The 18,873-nt window shown below is 40.8% G+C and overlaps 2 protein-coding genes across 2 annotated transcripts; both read right to left on the bottom strand.

Annotated features, from left to right (window-relative positions):
• Positions 1-316: 316 nt before the first annotated feature.
• Positions 317-1,685, bottom strand: LOC137872411 (cortexin domain-containing 1 protein). The gene is made up of 2 exons (XM_068710623.1): positions 1,606-1,685; positions 317-701 (listed from the first exon to the last, which is right to left on the bottom strand). The coding sequence occupies exon 2, from the start codon at positions 583-585 to the stop codon at positions 403-405; it is 183 nt and encodes a 60-aa protein (XP_068566724.1). The 5' UTR covers positions 586-701; positions 1,606-1,685; the 3' UTR covers positions 317-402.
• Positions 1,686-4,954: 3,269 nt separating this feature from the next.
• On the bottom strand, positions 4,955-16,578 carry cers2a (ceramide synthase 2a). The gene is made up of 11 exons (XM_068711204.1): positions 16,213-16,578; positions 11,415-11,588; positions 11,163-11,280; positions 10,797-10,915; positions 9,782-9,839; positions 9,370-9,420; positions 9,074-9,166; positions 8,144-8,272; positions 7,759-7,865; positions 6,824-6,977; positions 4,955-6,725 (listed from the first exon to the last, which is right to left on the bottom strand). Exons 2-11 carry the CDS (start codon positions 11,585-11,587, stop codon positions 6,579-6,581), a joined length of 1,149 nt encoding a protein of 382 aa, XP_068567305.1. The 5' UTR covers position 11,588; positions 16,213-16,578; the 3' UTR covers positions 4,955-6,578.
• Positions 16,579-18,873: the final 2,295 nt, after the last annotated feature.

Raw genomic sequence — 18,873 nt, 5'->3', positions numbered from 1 at the left:
GTATGACTGCTCTTAAGATTGGCTTAATATTAACAGACTCAGATCATTATCAGGCGCAAACAAACGTGATAAGGACACTGTATTTTTGACGGAGCTCTTTGACTTTCTGGCTGGTTCAGGACTCTTGACGTCTTGGACCCCTGCGAGGTCCATTGAGTAATCCACCCATGGGTTATTTGAAAGGTATTGAAGACAGAAACACTCACACAAAACCTGATACATGTCTTGTGACTTCCATGAGCGTAGCCTAACGATGACTCCCTTTTGTTCAGAAGTGGCATGTCTCCTGTCTGTGATGTAGACTTCAAGTCCAGTCAAAACGGCATGGTCTAAAAACATGTATTAACATAACAGTGAGAGTGAGTCCTGCAGAGTAACTGACTGATACCACCCTCTTCTCTCTCAATTTATCTGCTCCTCCTGGTAGGTGGAGGTGGAGATGGAGCCGTAAGGATCCACCACAGTCTGGGCACAGCGCACCACCGTCACCAGCAGAAAGAAACACAGCAGGAAGAGGAAGAAGATAGCGAAGCCCAGGTCCACGTCCACCTCAAACTGTGATGCAGCTTGAGGAGCCTGGTCCATGTGGGCGATGGCGACTGCTGATCCTTCTTTCACTGTTTTCTTTGTCAGCTCAGCACCACCACTCTGGGAGAAGGACAGGCGTGTGCATGGCTACTCTTGAGATGATGGTGATTAAGCTACTTGATGCCAGAGATACAAATCAGAAAAACATACAAAGATTAAAGAAATTACAGCTTCTGAATGCAGAGACATCACATAAGTCGTGTTACTTAAAGCGTGGTCCTCAGCATCCTGGTGGGCTAGTGTATATCTATGTCCCTTGTTTGATTCTGGTCAGGGACTTTTGTTGCATTTCATCTCTCACTTCTTTTTTTTAAAGGTGTAAATGTATCAATTACAGATTAATCTTCTTAATTCTTTTCTTGATTAAATTATTAATCCTTTTGTCTGTAAAATTACCAGCACAATATCCTGGAAAGATATTGTCTCTAAATTGCTTGTTTTGTGCAATCAACAGTCCAAAACCCAAATATTTTTGGATCACTATCCCATTAAACAAAGAACAGTTCAAATGCTCAATTTCATAGGACATGGAACCAGAGAATGCTTAATAGTTTCGCTTCAAAAATGACTAACATGCTTAACTGATTATCAAAATATGTGCTTTATACCTTTTTTGTCGAGTTTACCCTTAGATTATTCCACTAATCTTTTTAAATCTATTGCTTTTATACTGGTCAAGTTAGCGCACTCATAACATATTGTTCTGGGATATTTACGTCAGTGTTGATCATTTTTCTGTCTGTTTACAGGAATACAGCAAAACTTTTCAGGTTTTAATAAAACCGACGGATTAGATCACAAAGTACATTATGGAAACTTGATGGTGAGAAACAATTATCTCTTATACTTTTTAAACATGTTTAAAGACAAGGTCAGCATTACCACAGGGTCATGAAGTAGTTTGAATCACTGTAAAAGCTGACAGCAGCACATGATTTTAAAGAGAACCAGATTAGCGAAAACTGATGAAACATATTATCACTTCATTTTACAGATAAGATTTCAAACCAAACTCACCATTCTGCATTGTCATCTGGTGTTTGTTGCTGCAGTCTCATTCAAAACTTTTAAAAGCTTTCATAGCATCTCCGTCTCGGCTCCCTCTGAGGTTCCTCATTACTTCAGTTACATAAGACAGTCATCCGTTACCAAAGACTTTACTGTCCCCCTCCTCTCATGATCATCACAGGAAAAATGAGCAGCCCACAAATTAGCTTTCTGCGCACACACACACACACACACACACACACACACACACACACACGCGCGCGCGCGCGACACCCACGCATACACTTGCACCTTCCGACCTCCCCCTGGCATGTAAAGCCTTTATCAATACTTAAACAGGAATTGAATAACAGTCTACACGGTTCACAAGTGAATCAAACACCCCAGCGCTTTTGTTCTCCTGTCACAAGGACCTCCATAGCTGTCACCAATTAGACTTCACACCACTATAACTCAAGCACCTTAGGCGACACTGAGCTTATTCATTACACAAGGCTGAAAAGGCAACAGAGGAAGGAGGGGAAACGTAATGTGAAAGGAAAGGCAAAGATTTAAAGAGGAGGAGTAAGACTGGACACAGAAGGGGGTACGTGTTAAGGAAAGCTCAGACGTTGGAACAGCAGAAACAGGAGATGCATTAGCAATTAAATTACAGAGCCAGATGCGAGAGCAGGGTGGAAATTGACCCTGCCGCTTTAGAGCGGAGATTGTTACAGTGAGGCTGCCAGTGACAAGAACAGCGTGGAGGCACCGGGGTAAAGTGATCCCGCTCCATATGCAATTAGTCAAGAAGGTCTTTTCGGCTGAAGCCAAAAATACTGTAGGGGAAAGTGGCAGAGGAAAGGAGGAAGAAACGAGAACTGGTTTCTTTTTAGAATGGATGGAAAAAGAAGTTGATGAACTCTCTCAAACTTTCAAGCTGGATGAAGACCAACTCCTCCACTCAGGATGATTATAAAAACATTCGAGACATATTTGGCAGCAGTGGGCCTTCCAAAAGTGTGCCAGCCAGGTGCTGCTCAGCGTGTCACCACACTGTGCCATCTGATATTATAATCGCTCCATGGTGCCTTCAGGGCCACTCTACACCAGCGGAAGCTGTGACTGATTGATGGTGCTCATGCCAGACTGTGTTTGCTTCACTTCCGCAGTGACGGAATTACTCCAAGACGGTGCGTTTATGTTGGTGTCGCCAATGAGAGGCACATTTATCAGTTCCTGAATTATAGGCTGTAGCCTTTCATTAGAAACCTTTAGACACCCAACAGACATACAGTTGTGGTCAAAAGTTTACATACACTTGTAAAGAACATAATGTCATGGCTCTCTTGAGTTTCCAGTTATTTCTACAACTCTGATTTTTCTCTGATAGAGTGATTGGAACAGATACTTCTTTGTCACAAAAAACATTCATGAAGTTTGGTTCTTTCATGACTTTATTATGGGTTAACAGAAAAAGTGATCAAATCTGCTGGGTCAAAAATATACATACAGCAGTGCTAATATTTGGTTACATGTCCCTTGGCCATTTTCACTTCAATTAGGCGCTTTTGGTAGCCATCCACAAGCTTCTGGCAAGCTTCTCGTTGAATCTTTGACCACTCCTCTTGACAGAATTGGTGCAGTTCAGTTAAATTTGATGGCTTTCTGACAGACTTGTTTCTTCAGCATTGTCCACATGTTCTCAATGGGATTTAAGTCAGGACTTTGGGAAGGCCATTCTAAAACCCTAATTCTAGCCTGATTTAGCCATTCCATTACCACTTTTGATGTGTGTTTGGGGTCATTGTCCTGTTGGAACACCCAACTGCGCCCAAGACCCAACCTTCGGGCTGATGATTTTAGGTTATCTTGAAGAATTTGAAGGTAATCCTCCTTCTTCATTATCCCCATTTACTCTCTGTAAAGCACCAGTTCCATTGGCAGCAAAACAGCCCCACAGCATAATACTACCACCACCGTGCTTGATGGTAGGCATGGTGTTCTTGGGGTTAAAGGCCTCACCTTTTCTCCTCCAAACATATTGCTGGGCATTGTGGCCAAACAGCTCGATTTTTGTTTCGTCTGACCACAGAACTTTCCTCCAGAAGGTCTTATCTTTGTCCATGTGATCAGCAGCAAACTTCAGTCGAGCCTTAAGGTGCCGCTTTTGGAGCAAGGGCTTCCTTCTTGCACGGCAGCCTCTCAGTCCATGGAGATGCAAAACACGCTTGACTGTGGACACTGACACCTGTGTTCCAGCAGCTTCTAATTCTTGGCAGATCTGCTTTTTGGTGGTTCTCGGTTGACTCTTCACCCTCCTGACCAATTTTCTCTCAGCAGCAGGTGATAGCTTGCGTTTTCTTCCTGATCGTGGCAGTGACAAAACAGTGCCATGCACTTTATACTTACAAACAATTGTTTGCACTGTTGCTCTTGGGACCTGCAGCTGCTTTGAAATGGCTCCAAGTGACTTTCCTGACTTGTTCAAGTCAATGATTCACTTTTTCAGATCCATGCTGAGCTCCTTTGACTTTCCCATTGTAGTGTTTGTGGGCGTTTGTATCCAATGAGCCCTATTTAAATGGCCTCAGAGAAGTCACCACCTGTAGTCACTCATAATCACTCACAAGAAGTTAAGAGGCCATGCTATGAAGCTCATTTCATTGACACAACTTTCTAAGTCACCAAAATTGCTAATTCATGTTGCTGTATGTATATTTTTGACCCAGCAGATTTTGTCACTTTTTCTGTTAACCCATAATAAAGTCATGAAAGAACCAAACTTCATGAATGTTTTTTGTGACAAAGAAGTATCTGTTCCAATCACTCTATCAGAGAAAAATCAGAGTTGTAGAAATAACTGGAAACTCAAGAGAGCCATGACATTATGTTCTTTACAAGTGTATGTAAACTTTTGACCACAACTGTAACTGGAATTAAAAAGTCCTTAGTAGTTAGAGTAAAACTAAAAAGTATACTTTATAATCGCATTATGACTTCAGCCGTTTCTGGTTTTAAAGAATTAAATTGCTATAATGTTTTAATCAGTTAGTTCATTGACATACAATTTGGATAATCAATTCACTATTTTAGTCATTAATAATCACACAAAAATGCTAAACTCATTCTGGCTCCAGCTTTTTAAATTATGGCAACAGATGTTGATGATGAAATCACTAGTAGCCCTTAGTTGTTGACAAAGATTGCATCTCCTCCACTATTAAGGGAAATTAACACTTTCTTCAGCCTTTATTTTCTCAGTAAATCAATTGGTTAAAAAAGCAAAGCTCGATTTCCTGAAGCACTAATAATGACTTTGAGCGTTAAATTGTCATTTCAGATCTTGGTGGCGAAAAGAAAACCGTAAAAGACAGAATTGTTATCCACAATTATCTTTATCATCATTGTCATTATGATTTTACATCTCAGCAACATGTAATGCAGATTAAAAACCATTTCTGTAGAAGCAAAGCTCTTTAGAGGGAGCTGCAAGTGATTGGTTGTTGTGAGCCGACGCAGGAAAGTTAGAGGCCCAGAGCGTTACAGTGCATGGAGTGTTGGATGTGATGGGGCACAAAGACAGCAGAAATAAAGACAAATGGGACGGAAATAACATTTTTTCACAATAAACATTTGAAATGATGAAGGCACTTGCAAATCACAAGGTAGTAAAAAATGTAAACCATACTTTGGTGTTTCATTTTTTACCTCTTTACTTAAGATTTAATTCAACTTATTTTCGTTTTCTTTTTACAAAATGTACCAAAACACTGGCAACGAGAAACATCTTGGGTAGATAATAACAACAATAAATATGACAAAAATTTAAATCATACCCTCTAAACTAAAAAGGCAATCTGGTTTGAATTGACATCAAACATTATTACTAAACTTGTTTACAAGATATTTAGCCAAGGATCTATAGAGGGAACCATAAAGTGCATCTTTGGATGGATGGGAAAAAACAACACTGAATGGAAATGCTCTCGACTCTTTCAGCCCATAAAGAATTCATAAACCGTTACTGATTGGTTTGGGATACACTCAAACAAACTGCTCCCAAATTTAAACCATTGACTAGACTGAAAACAAAACAAAATAAAATCATACAACTAAAACGATATTAAACATAAACAAAACATTTAAAATGATCTCGGCGCGTTCTGCTTCCCAAAAATGCAAAGCATTCAAGACAAACTTCCATTTAAGGCACATTTCAACACACGATGCAGATGTAGCACCTTATCGCACGTTTCTCAGACTGTTAAAAACACTATTTACCTCAGATTATTTTGTTTTAAACATTGAAACAAATTCAATTTAGAAAAAACTGGCAGATGCAATAACTGAATCGCACAAATTTGTTATCAACCTTAAGGAAATAGACTTAAATCAGCTTATGGTCCATGACAAGACATCACCTTACATCTCCACACCATGTCACTGACTTCAGCGTGGTTATTTAGACCAAAAATCAGTCAGGTTTAAGGGCACTAATACTCAGAAGAGTTTTAACTGACTGTGCAGGAAGGGAGTGCCCGTCCTAACCACAGCAGCTCTTTAAAACACTCCCATGCACAAAACATAAAGCTAGATTTGGCATGTGGCAACTTGGTCAGCAGCACAAAATCTTAGCATAAAGCAAAAGGAGACAAGAGAGGTGAGGAAAAAAGGAGGTGTGTGTGTGTGTAATGAGATAACCACTCTGCTGCTTAGGTGCTAAGCAGATCATTGTGGTTCTCCACCACAGTCTTCCTCTCCCCATTTAAGTTAATGTAATCCACAAAGAAGTGAAATTATCCACTTTGGACTACTAGGGTTTGAGAAAAGAGGGTAAAGAAATGAGTGTGTGTGTGTAAATATGTGTGCGTGTGTGTGTACTGCCGCCTGTCGCACTTTCAACATGCCACGCTCCCATTCTTTGGCTTTCAGGTGAGGGCCACATGTGAGGGCCCATCGTCACTCCTCACGCAGCCTCATCTCCAGCTCTCACAGTCCAATCAGTCCGCCTTACTGTGGTTGTTGTTCAGGAGAGTGTGGCCGTTCTGCACATGGCCGTTCTTAAACTTTCCCCTCCGCTCACGACCATTGTCTTCATCTTCCGACTCTGTCTCCTCTTTATCGCTCCGCTCGTCCTCGACAATTTCCTATTGGGTAAAAGAAGACACAACAGGTGTACAGTAGCTGCTTTGACACAAACGTGCTATGTGGCGTTCGAGGGAAAGCCGAAAGTGGCAGTTCGTACGTTGCCTGGCAGGAACTTGACGACCATGCGCACAATGAGCACTGCCCAGAAGATGTGCAGAGCCTGCAGCACGAGCATTAGCCCGTTGAAGAAGTAGAAGCCGAGGAAGGGGCGGTAGAGGGTCAGGGGGTACACCCCCGTCGTATATATGATCCTGGACGAGAGGACAAAGGCAGAACAGAGAGTCCAGTCAGAGCCACCTACAGTCTCCATCAAAAGCCCATTGAGAGGAGCCAGAACTGTACACAATGTGTCCGTTGTTACATTTCCATTAAATTGTTGCTCTAGCTTTAAGCTAATTCATGACGTATCTGAAAAAGGAAGGAGGGGGGGGGTGTTCAGAAGTGGGGGCATGTTAGTGTCAGCTTAACATGATTGTGTTAGTCTTAAATATTATAAAGGATGATGCAGGTATTATTCTATATTTTTCATATTACCAGCAAAAATGTTGTTGGTGACTTCTGGTGAATAGCTGGGCAGTTTAAAGCAGATATTACTATTTGGGACTATTTTCAGCTGCAGATTAATACCCATTTGATGCAGTGCAAGTGTGATTGCCTAAATAAACCCATTTTTATCAAAACATGACAACATGTAAGCTCTATAGCACAGAGGAAAGCTATATCAGACTTTGCCTACACAGACAACACTTATTGTTGGGATACATTCATAGTTTGAGATGGCCTTTTCGTGAGATTTATTGACAATTAGCCTTCGTCACATCTTCTCTCTAGATCAATAGAGATATGCCAGCCTTTCCACCTGAGTCAAGAATAAAAGCCTTTTTGAAATATGTCATTTTTTTTTCAAATTCCTGCCTGTAAATCACATATTTGGAAAAATATGTGTCAAAATGTTGCACACATTTCTCAAATGTTCCCATCATACAGTAAAGTCAGTGACTAATATAGTGAATCCTGTAACATCGTTCTTACCAGAAGGGGAGGATTACGAGGCGGGAGATAATGAAAACTGCAGCAAACACAGTGAAGCTGATGTTGCAGGTTTTCTTCCATCCTGCGTAGTTGAACATTTTGGCTGACTGCAATGAAAGGCAGAAATCAGAGTTTCACCTTTTCATATATTCTCCTCTAGAGGGCACCGCAGGGAGGGCAGCAAAATGTTTGCTTTAAAGATGTATACTGCTGTGTGATTGTAATTAAATTCAAAATAAATTGGCAAATATGTGGAAAAATTAACAATTTATTTAATTATTTTTATTTACTAAAAAAAACTTATATGTGTAAAATAAAAACCCATTTAGGCCAACTTTTATGAGTGAAACACCTCTTTTTCTGTCATATTAGCATGTTGTCATACCTCCATGAAATAGTCGGAGGCATCATGCACCAACATTATCAAAGTCCCTGCCCGGATGTAGTTGACCAGCCAGGAGAAACTGATAAGGGAAATGGTGGCTACATGGTGAATTATTTGCTCTTTGAAGTCCTGGAGAGAAAAAAATAAAAAGGGGACAGAGAGAGAGGGTTTAAAGCCAAAAATCAAAACCCGTTTGGTCACTTATTGATCGAGCTGTAAAGATTGGTCACTGATCGACCAGTGCGTGTTGTGATTGATTGATGCTGGATTTACAAATGATTAACACTCTGCACATTGCAGATTATTTGGCTTCACGGCTATAAAAAGAAACTAAATCCATTTACAGAAGCAAATCCTCACATTAGAGGTTGATTTCAACACTCTGGAAAAGTCCAGAAAACTGCTGTTTTGGTTTAACAGATTAGTTCCTCACATTTGGTGAGCTTGAGTTAGAAAACAAGAGCTGGTACAGAGGTGGCGGGCTCGAAGGTCTGACACCTTTCACAACAGTGTTTAGACCTGTGGACAAAACGGTGCATCAGTCTCTCCGCAGTGTGATTTCACCAAGGAGAGCCGGTCACACATGAACTCACAGGGCGCCTCATGATGCAACTTCCTCGACTGGAGAGACGGTTTAGTTTTGTTGCTCAATCACTCCGACTTTACCAAACTGACCAAGTGGAACGGATGAGTGGAGTTGAACATCATCTATAATGTTCCCAATGCTGACCGCTCCACTCAATACGATGCATAAAGTCAGGACATCTTAATGGAGAAATCAATATCCAAACCTCAAAATACACTGCCAACACAACAGATCATTCTTATTATTTCATGCACTCTGAGAGCAATCACTCCTGATGGAAGGTTTCTGAGGGGCTGTAAAGATGCAAACACGGAATAACAAAGCTTAAGACGCAGCTCACTTACCTTACGTTTAACATCCGTTGCTACGCTAAAAACCAGCGAGATATAGAAGCCTAGTTCAATCATGTAGTACCAGTACTGTGAAGGCAACAGTGGCTGGAAGAAAACAGGAAGAAAAAGGCTGTTAGAATATGATGCAACCAATAGTTGTATCTATTAGTTAGTTCAGTAAATTGGTAAACAAGAGCAAGTTTCGGCAATTTACACGCTCTTTCAGCTTGTTAAAATTTAGGATTAATGAGAAAATATTTAAATCTAAACTCAATGAAAAGATGTTTCAGGTTATTGTACTGACATACCATTTTCGGGAAGTCATCCCACATCTGCTTCATATCATACAACCATGGTTTCTGAGGAGAAATGGATATTAATGACACAACACCACGAGCACAAACAAAAAACAATAACACAGTGGAAAACAGTGGTTTTGTGGCATCCAACAGTGTGTCCACTACAGTTACAATGTCAGCATAAAACTTCCTACGTTTCTGTACTTTTGTTTGTATGTAGCAAACAGATCCAACTTTTTTCTGAAGAAGCACCAAGTCAGGGAGACAAAAGTTGCCATTAGAACAAAAATGTAAAGCTAGATTTGTTTCAAGTTGACTAGAGTATGACTATTACATGGGATGATTTCACAAAGTGACACATGTAGTGATTGTTCTGCTTTTTGTGAAAACTTTGAGTGCCAGATTCTGCCACAGTACTCACGTCTATAAGGACTGCCAGGCCAGCAAAGAAAGCAATAAAGTAAAACGTAAATCTCCAACTGTAAGAGAATACACAGCGGTCTCAGAAATCCAATTTGGGGTTATGAAAGACAGATGAGGACAATGCATTTTATTGACTTTTATACTTTAAATCACAAGAAAAAAAAAACATTTTAAAACCACATGTCACAGACATTAGAAGCACACACACACAAACACACACACAGACACACACACACACACACACACACAAGTTTGAACCTCAACAAACGCAATACTGAATCGCATTGGGCAGAAAAAAATCCCTTTGATCACTGTTTTACAGTTTGCAGTGTTTCTATGCTTGAACGCACAGCATGTATCCTCCTGTCCTTGTTTTAAATACTTGGGTGCGGTGTGTCAAGGTTTTTTTGTTGCTGCTTTCACACCACCGACTGAGGAGTTGCCAGAAGAGCAAAATGCTAAAAAATGCAGAGATTAGAGCGAAGTCTGAAAAGAATGTATATGATTCTAGGACCTTTGCATTGCAGAAATATATTTGTCTGCTTTGCTCTCCTGTTAAAGTCACCTCATGACCCCTGAAATCTAACTTGTGAGCCCTTGACGGTGTCCTGACCCCTAGCTTGCGAAACGCTGCTTTAAAGAATCTGGTATTGGTAAAAGCAGGTCATGACAATGGTTGTTAATATTTAACCGTTTAATCGTTAACCGACAAAAATAATTTTGACCCATTAATACTATTCGTCAAAAAAATAAAATAAAACGAGAATAGCAGGTCCGCCTTAAGTGAGCATGGGCCAGAAAGACAGTGGAGCTTGGCTTGGGTTTTGATTGTGACTTCACTGTTCCTGGTCTTGCGCAATGTTCAGTCAAAACAAATCATGAAATAGAATCAGAGTAGAAAATCTTCTTTTAGAGCTTCTTTAGGATTCAAATTACAAGCACACAGAGTACAATGAAAGACAGACAATGGGGTTGGGGGTGTATTTGATGTCTGGCGGAGGATGTTTAGCTACCATGCTTCCCGAAACTTTTTGAGCTTGCTGGGTCTGTCCTGGTTTCTCCGCCGCCTGAACCACCTCTGGACCTGTCGCTCTGAACAGCCCGTCTGTTTGCTTAAACTCTCTATGGAGCTCTAAGAACAAAAAGCAGGACAAGGAAAGAAGAGTCAGTACCGTCTTTAATGTCTGGAGTTAGAAAATGATGAGCGGTTACACGAGGCTTGGGGTTTGAAGATCTAGGATATTTCATGTCGTCTCTCTCATCCATTTACACCTCATACATCTCTGAATTCTGTGATTAGGCTCAAGCTGTGCTATTGCCAGAGGACACACAGTATGTATGAAGCAGTGCTAGTTTCCTAAAGTAGGCAGGATCCCTACCTGTGTGGGATGCTTTGATGTGCTGCAGAAATAGGACTCCAGGACGGGATTTGGAGAAGCACGAACACGCTGCTTGTCACTCACTCCCAACAGGGAGGCGAGAGGAGTCGCTACCGCCCTGGAGAGAGAAGAACACCGCTTAAACATCAGCTCAGGAAGAAACATGCAAGTCAGAAAGGTAGAGAGGCAGATTAATGGGCAGACGACACTGTGACAAATCCTAAAAAACAGTCACCGCTGGAGACGACCCACCTCTCAAATATCTGTCTGCAGACCAGGAAGCACAGTGCGATGGGTATAGTAGCCCACAGGTCCTGCATTTTAGGGAAAACTTGGCCATCATGGTCCTTCAGGTCAGCCCAGCCGTGGCCTTCAGGAAACCAAATCCAGTCCGCCCATATCTGCTCACGAAGCCAGGACAACATCCTAAAAAGATGAAACGGAGGGAGAAAAAGGATTTGTGTTTTTTCGTATCATGTGGAAGGAAATTAAGACCGGTAATAAAAAGGTTTTGTCTGCTTGGTGATATCCATTCAGATTTTCCCATTTGATAAATATAGCAACTCACTCAGCTGTGACAATATCCTGAGAGAAAGAAGAGGAAACAGAGAGAAACGAGTATTGATTAGAGGTGATGAATCTCAGTGGGCATCTGCTACAGGCGCCGTATCTGGGCACTTCCTGCTCCAGATGGAGAGGAATGATGAAGTTCTTTTTTTTTTTTTTTTACTATGCTGCACACAATGTAATCAGAAAACCCATGAGCATTGTATTAGGCCCTCTACCCCAGACTGCAGCTTGGCACAAAGTCCCATTCCTTGAAAAACTATTTCTGCAGCTGGATGACATATTTACTCAGACACGTGTCTGAAATCACTCCCTGTATAATAAACGCTCAAAGAGGAGCAGTAAACAGCTGCTGAACAGCTGAATAAAGGGCCTTAGAAGTTAACAAAAAGTTGTAATGTCTTTTTACCTGATTTAATGATTTCTCATTTCTTCATAACACACTGTATTTTCGGGTCAGAATTCAAGTTTGCCCAATATTTATGACAAAATACCTGTCAGCTGTACTTTGAGTTTAGCTCTAATTAGCAAACGTTATCTTTTAGGGTAATTTAAGGTTCCTAAGTACAGCCTGAGGGACATGTTTACTGCTTTGTTATTGAGAGTGCAGAAAGAGCTTAAGATCTGCAATCAAATGACCAAAGATGACATTAGTGATGCTATAATCACTGGCAACTCCCCAATTGAACATTAAGTCACATGTGCCCTTTTACAATGTTGGATCAGCTGATTTTGAGACTGATCATCAGATTACCTTATATTGCCACCATATCACACTTTTTCAGTAAAAGTTTTATGTCTTTAGTATGACCGTCTTTCTGGAGCAAATTGTTTAAGAGGGGAAATTCCTGTTGTCACATATTTCCTAACAGATCTGTTAGTAATGAGTGTGGGTGTGTGGACTTTAACCCGTTGTAAGCTAACCACGAATGCACAGTAACTCATGCAGGCTGCCTTTGTCAGCAGAGGAGTTCCACTTTGACAGGATTCTCCTCACCCTTGAAACCACAGCGGAGATATGTCAACGTATGCTATCTTTGAAAGTTAATCAGTGTGGGGACGTTGGTGAACCTGCTGCCTCCTGTGTGTCACCTCGCATGTCAGCGATCTACCATGAGCCCTTACTTCTATTACACAAAACTGTCAAATTGAACATGTCTAACTTTACTTTATGTGTCCATCATCACGCTTAGATGACAGAAGATCCTGTTAGCTCTTTTGAATGCGTCAAAGAGAATGGGCTCTCTGTGAATAGTGCTAAAGTATGTTAATGGGTAAAAGTTTTGTATTCATTCCTTGAGTGAATTATGGGATTTATGCAAACAAACATATTTTTTCTTTTCTGTCCAACAGCGGGAACTGGAAACCACCCACGGGGCTGCAAAAGCTCTCAGGTGTACATCCCATTCCTTACATGAAAAGTACTTATTTGCCTGTAGCTGCTCTCAGCTAAAATGTTCACCATCATTGCATGTGACAGCAGATGAAGATTCCCCAAACTGCAGCAACCAGAAGTAAAGTGTGCACAGGTTATATGCAGTAAACATCACTGTGTTCCTAGATGCTTAAGCAGCACCAGCCAGTACATTATCTAAAAGAGTTTAACAGTTGCTGCTGCTGGTGTGTGATTTCCTCAATAGTTTACAGAAGAACAGGTCAGGCACCAGTGGTTTAGCAGGTGCAACTGCAGCAAGCTAAAGTAAACTTTAGCTAAAATTTAGTGTACTACGCTATGTTGACGTATCATCCAATATGAAGTGTAACAAATAGGTAGGGCTGCCCCCTCAGAGTTGATCGTTTTGGCCTTAGTTGACTAGGATTGCTTTGGTCGATTACTCATTTTTTTCGTAATGAATGATTTATTTCAAAGAAACCTTTGTGGAAAATCTAGATTTAAAGTGGTGCATTTGTGAGATTCTTTGTTGAGAAACTGTTGATTATATAGCCCGTTTGATTAATCCATCTACTAAAGAATTTCTGTGGTCGAGGACAACCCTACAAACAAGTAGAAACAGTAGACTGGTGCAAACAGCTTAGCATAGACCTTCAAATGAATCACATGTTGGATTTTATGTTTTTAAAAAGAAGGGTAATGTTTCTGAACATTTATGCTATTCCACTTGGAAACAAAACATCAGGCATGTGCAAACTGTATTAGTGAAGCAATTACTGCACTCTGTATTAATTGGTTTGTTGTACTGCCCCTCATATGTTCTCTGGCATTATCAGCTAATCCATTATCATTACTCGCCACTCAGCTAGTGCATGCACATCTCCACATTTTCACGACAGTGTTTGGAGAGAACAAAGTGCACTATGCCACTGATGGTATAATGTCAGGGAACAGGAGTGGTGTTTATGGACAGGCACCAACAAGAGTGACTTTGTCTTAATTATGTTAATTCACATTTATTTTCTCCAATCTCAGCAACAGTATGTACTGTACTAGAAAGAGTATAAAGCAATAACCTCACTGCTGGCCATCTACAGTCCAGCCTTGACTGATAACTATGCTTCCAATATATATATATATATATATATATATATATATATATATATATATATATATATATATATATATATATATATATATATATATATATATATATATATATATTGGAAGCATACATTTTATGTCCTCGAACAAAACGTTATATATATATATATATATATATATATATATAACGTTTTGTTCGAGGACATAAAATGTGCCAGTAAATATCCCTCTCGTAAATGTTACATGTCTTTAAAAAGGCGGTCGCTAACAAGTTGCTAAATGAGACTACAACTCATCAGCACGGCATCTAGTCCGCCTTTTCGGCTTCGTTGTGGACATTTGTGCTCATGCACCTGTGATGTAGTTGTGGTTTATAGCATAACGTCACACAACGCTTTATACTTCTGCTAATTCACGCTTCAAAAATCCTAAAAGTGGTGTTCATTTGTAAACATTATCTTGCCAAGGAAAACATGTAAGTATCATAAACTTGTGTTTGCCCCAGAGCTTATTTTCTGCAATAGTTCAAACTCCAGTGGAAATACCCCGTTGACTTTTTGTCAAGGTAACCAGTATGATGCCAACTACCACAGGTGGCCTACAAAAACATGTCATCCCTGCAGCACTCTATGCCCGCTTCTTCTCTACACCCCCGGTTTCCTGTTAAAAAGGTAGAATGTGTGGTTTTTGAGCATGGGGTGATGCAATAGCTGACAATAAATTCACACAATTAAACTTGGTGGTTAAAGTGGTTGTAATGCACCAAGATATGCAATTATGAAGCAGCAACATTTTGATTTTGGATTAGACAAAGATGTGCATAACTCTGCAGGTTTCAAAATGTTCCAAAAAATTACAAGACGCACCTTTAAAGTTTTAAAGCCTCAAGTCCAGGCATGAGAACCCAAGCCTGGAATTTTCAGACTTTGGAAAGCTCTGTCCCGAGGCACACACATAACAGTAGTACTCCTCAGGAGAGGTTTACCAAACTGCATGTGTAAACACGAGTGGAATGGTGCTTTAAAAAGCGGATCTTCATGATGTTGTTTTTTTTCTTTAATAAAACCTTGAAGGATTGTGCCTCCTGTTGTACAGGAGGTTAATAAGATAAGACTGACTTGATTACAGCAGGACACAAAAGAATGACTCGCATCTAATATCTAAAACAATGTCAGACAGACAACGTCCTTCAGCCTTTGTATGATTTCAACTTCAGGGTTGTTGTCCCAATTTAAACTTAGAAGTTAGTCAGTCACACTAACTCTACGCTGTTTGCGTAAACTCTTGCAGGGAGTGGCAGAGTGCGCATGAATGGCGCAAGCGGGGAGTCTCCCGGACATAGCGGAACAGACTGCCTGACTCAGTGAGATGGAGCTTTGAAAAAGTTCCCCCAAACACTGTCACAACAACCGTCAACTAACTCACGTTGTAAGTTTTAGTTTCACGGGAGGGACACGTGTACTCATTATTTTGTGGCATAAGTGTTAGGGGGCAACTCTTCTTAGCGACATCTGCACAGTTTACGTTGGAAAACTTTTTAGCGTATTCACAACTTGCACCACAAAACGACATACACGGCCGTTTATCTGTTGCACACAACTTCTGTATTTCCTCGCGGGCGACCTGTGCTCCGCTGGTTTTAGTGTGGAATGCTTTCACGACCTTCTGTTATCGCGCTTGTTCCTAAACAAACACCGCCGACACCAGGACGAGGCCTGTTAGCTCAACTTTGATGAGCGAGTCAGACGTCCTCCGGCAGCTGAATCCGACAGAACCTCAGACAACGTTAGAGCATGTCAGCAAAGTTTGACGCCTAACGTTATACTCCGGTTAAACTTCACATAAACCCTCCAGAGAGGAAGACCCTCCCGTGTCTGTCTAAAAACATAGCAGCTTAACGGCTTTTAAGTAGCGTGCACCGACGCTTTAACAGCCTCCAGTGACACGTCCTTGGTGTAACGTGAGCTAACGGTGCAGCAGACTCACCTCTCTTCAACTCACTGTATCCGGTAATGTAGCTGCTCCTAAAATGTCTCCTCTCTCCTGCAGCTACTGCTCGTCCTCTGTTCCTGTTGTCGCGGAGGGGATTTCATGTAGCGTCAGTTCTGGCCATCAAAAACACACTCTCCAACTTGTCGGTCGTTAAATGAGCTGCAAAACCCTTGTTTCCTTCTTCTCTACAACCTCAGGTTTGCCACATTCTCGGAGAAACTAACTAACTGTGTCGCACTTTCTCCTGAAAACACTTTTGTCCACCGAGGACAAATGCTTGTCACTTTTCCGTCTTATCAAAGTAATCTTAGAGGACCTCGGCTTGTTGCCGTTTAGCCGGGTCGTTCAATTGGTCGGATATAGTGGATATTAGGGTAGTACGTTAGGATAGGACCGGGGGGGGGCTTAAAGTGACGTAAGCCTTTACGAGTATGAGAGGTGGTTAGTGCCACGAGAGGCAGGCTGACGAGGAAAGACATGTCCTCCAGTGGAAAGAGTGAAGTTAATATTTTGGAATTACTACAAATGTGTAATGTATACTGGATGTTGTATTCACATACTCGCTTATCATTTACCTCAATGTTACTGCAGAAATAACCTGACTGTAGTCAAGTACAGGGCCTGATATAATTAGTTGAAATACAATAAGTGAGAAAAGAATAATTACGTCATTTTTAGAATTGTTTATGGTAGCAGGTTTTTGTAGCAGGTTTTTGTTGCAGATTTTTGTTGCAGATTTTATTTGCCAGGCCTGGGAGAGAAGGCAGGAGAGGTTTTGTTTAAGATCGAGCGGTGAAGTAACCTGTGCATTTTTATTGAATTAAAGTTAATGAAATGTGTGTCCACTGCAGCTGTATTTTTGGCATCTTATAAACCCATGAGGGTTGGGCATGTTATGTGCATGATATGAACATAAATCTATCTATCTATCTATCTATCTATCTATATATATATATATATATATATATATATATATATATATATATATATATATATATATATATATATATGGGGGGGGGGGGGGATTGACAATTTTAGCTGTAGGTCTGCTGCCTTTTAAGGCATGTTTAGACAGGCGGTTGTGCTCGTAGGCAGGACTCAAATTGAACAACATTACATTACATTACATTACAGTCATTTACCAGAAGCTTTTATCCAAAGCGACTTACAATTCTGATTCTATCGCATACATAACATACACCGTAGGCACAGCTACGGGAGCTATGTTTCAATTATATCGTGAACTCGTTTCAGATATGGTATCACTGTTTTTATAAAAATGTTTAAGCACATTGGATTTAAATAGGTTTACACAGGTTTAATGAAGACCTCTAGATGGCACAGAGGACATGTTCATGTAGTAAGCATAATCATCCTTGATTTTTGTCTTCTGTGCCCATTTTTTTGGAAAGCTGCCCAGTCCAAATACATTTCATCTAGATGGCTTAATTAATCAATGTGCTGTTTTCTTGAGCCATGATCTACATACTGTTCTTTTTTTTCATCATCATTATTATTTTAAAAGGTCAACTTACAATGTGATAAATAACAATACAATACAATTGCCTTAACCATGTGGCTTTTCCTGTCGTTTCCATTGTGTAAATGCACAATTTTTGTTATCTTCTTCTTTCTCTACTGAACTTTGTTGTATGGTCATATCCAAACTGAGAGTGAAGAGTGTCTAAGTATTTTACTTAGCCTACACATTAAAGGTGCTGTATACAAGATTGGGAGCACAACGATTGCCTCTCAACAGCTCTCAACATGGCGACGGCTGTGCCAGTGGCTCGCAGCTAACGGCGCTAACAGTGCAAACAACGACAACAGGGCTGATGGAGCTAACAGTGTTTACCTCAGTGAGAACCTGAGGTTGGGCGCTATTCTTCCGCGACAACGCTGCCGGTGGTGATGGCGTTATCAGCTGTAACCACTTCATAACCTGTGGGGCATGCTCACATGCACTAACATGCACTAAAAGCACACATGGCAACCTCAACTATGTAAACAAAGAACGGAGAATTTCGGTGCTTGTTTTTGATTCGACTGTTTTATGGCAGTCAGGTGACACATTTTGTCATTTTAGAGCTGAACAGGAAATAGGCAATAGAGTAACAAAATATTGACTATTTTCTGTAGAGCACTGCCCAATTTGACTGTATGATCTGCGTATGATGGACAGACTTTATTTGCATAAAGTTGAGGTCAAGTCAAAATTATGCAAATTCAGATTCGGCAAATGGCCAGTCAACTCATCGCGTTGTATATCGTGCAGCACGGGGCCGGTTCCTCTGATATCCATAGAGTTTAATAGGATCCGTCAACGTCACACACATCAACGGTTTTGGTTGTATCGCCACCTATAGCCTGTCATGGTCATGTATCTGGCTTATATTTCGCAACATAAGTTATTATAGTAGATCATCAAGCTACAGTCTTTTGCAGCTTTTTTCCTCGTCAGATAACAGATTCCCTCTCCTCATCCTGGTATCTGTTTATGGCATTAATCACCCTTCATACATTCATGCATGCCAAAGGAGGCCGAGACGTGTTTGGACGAGTCGGATCTAAACCAAACAGCTGCGGCAGACGGACTCAGTGCACGCCCCGAATGTGGTTACACACACCTCAGCCTTTTCTATCCACTCCATACCT

Source organism: Cebidichthys violaceus, unplaced genomic scaffold (genome assembly GCF_023349555.1).
Source record: "Cebidichthys violaceus isolate CVI_PGR_0920_01 unplaced genomic scaffold, fCebVio1.0.p SCAF_16, whole genome shotgun sequence".
In the NCBI taxonomy this organism is placed as follows: Eukaryota; Metazoa; Chordata; class Actinopteri; order Perciformes; family Stichaeidae; genus Cebidichthys; species Cebidichthys violaceus.
This window is presented reverse-complemented; position numbering and strand designations above follow the sequence as displayed.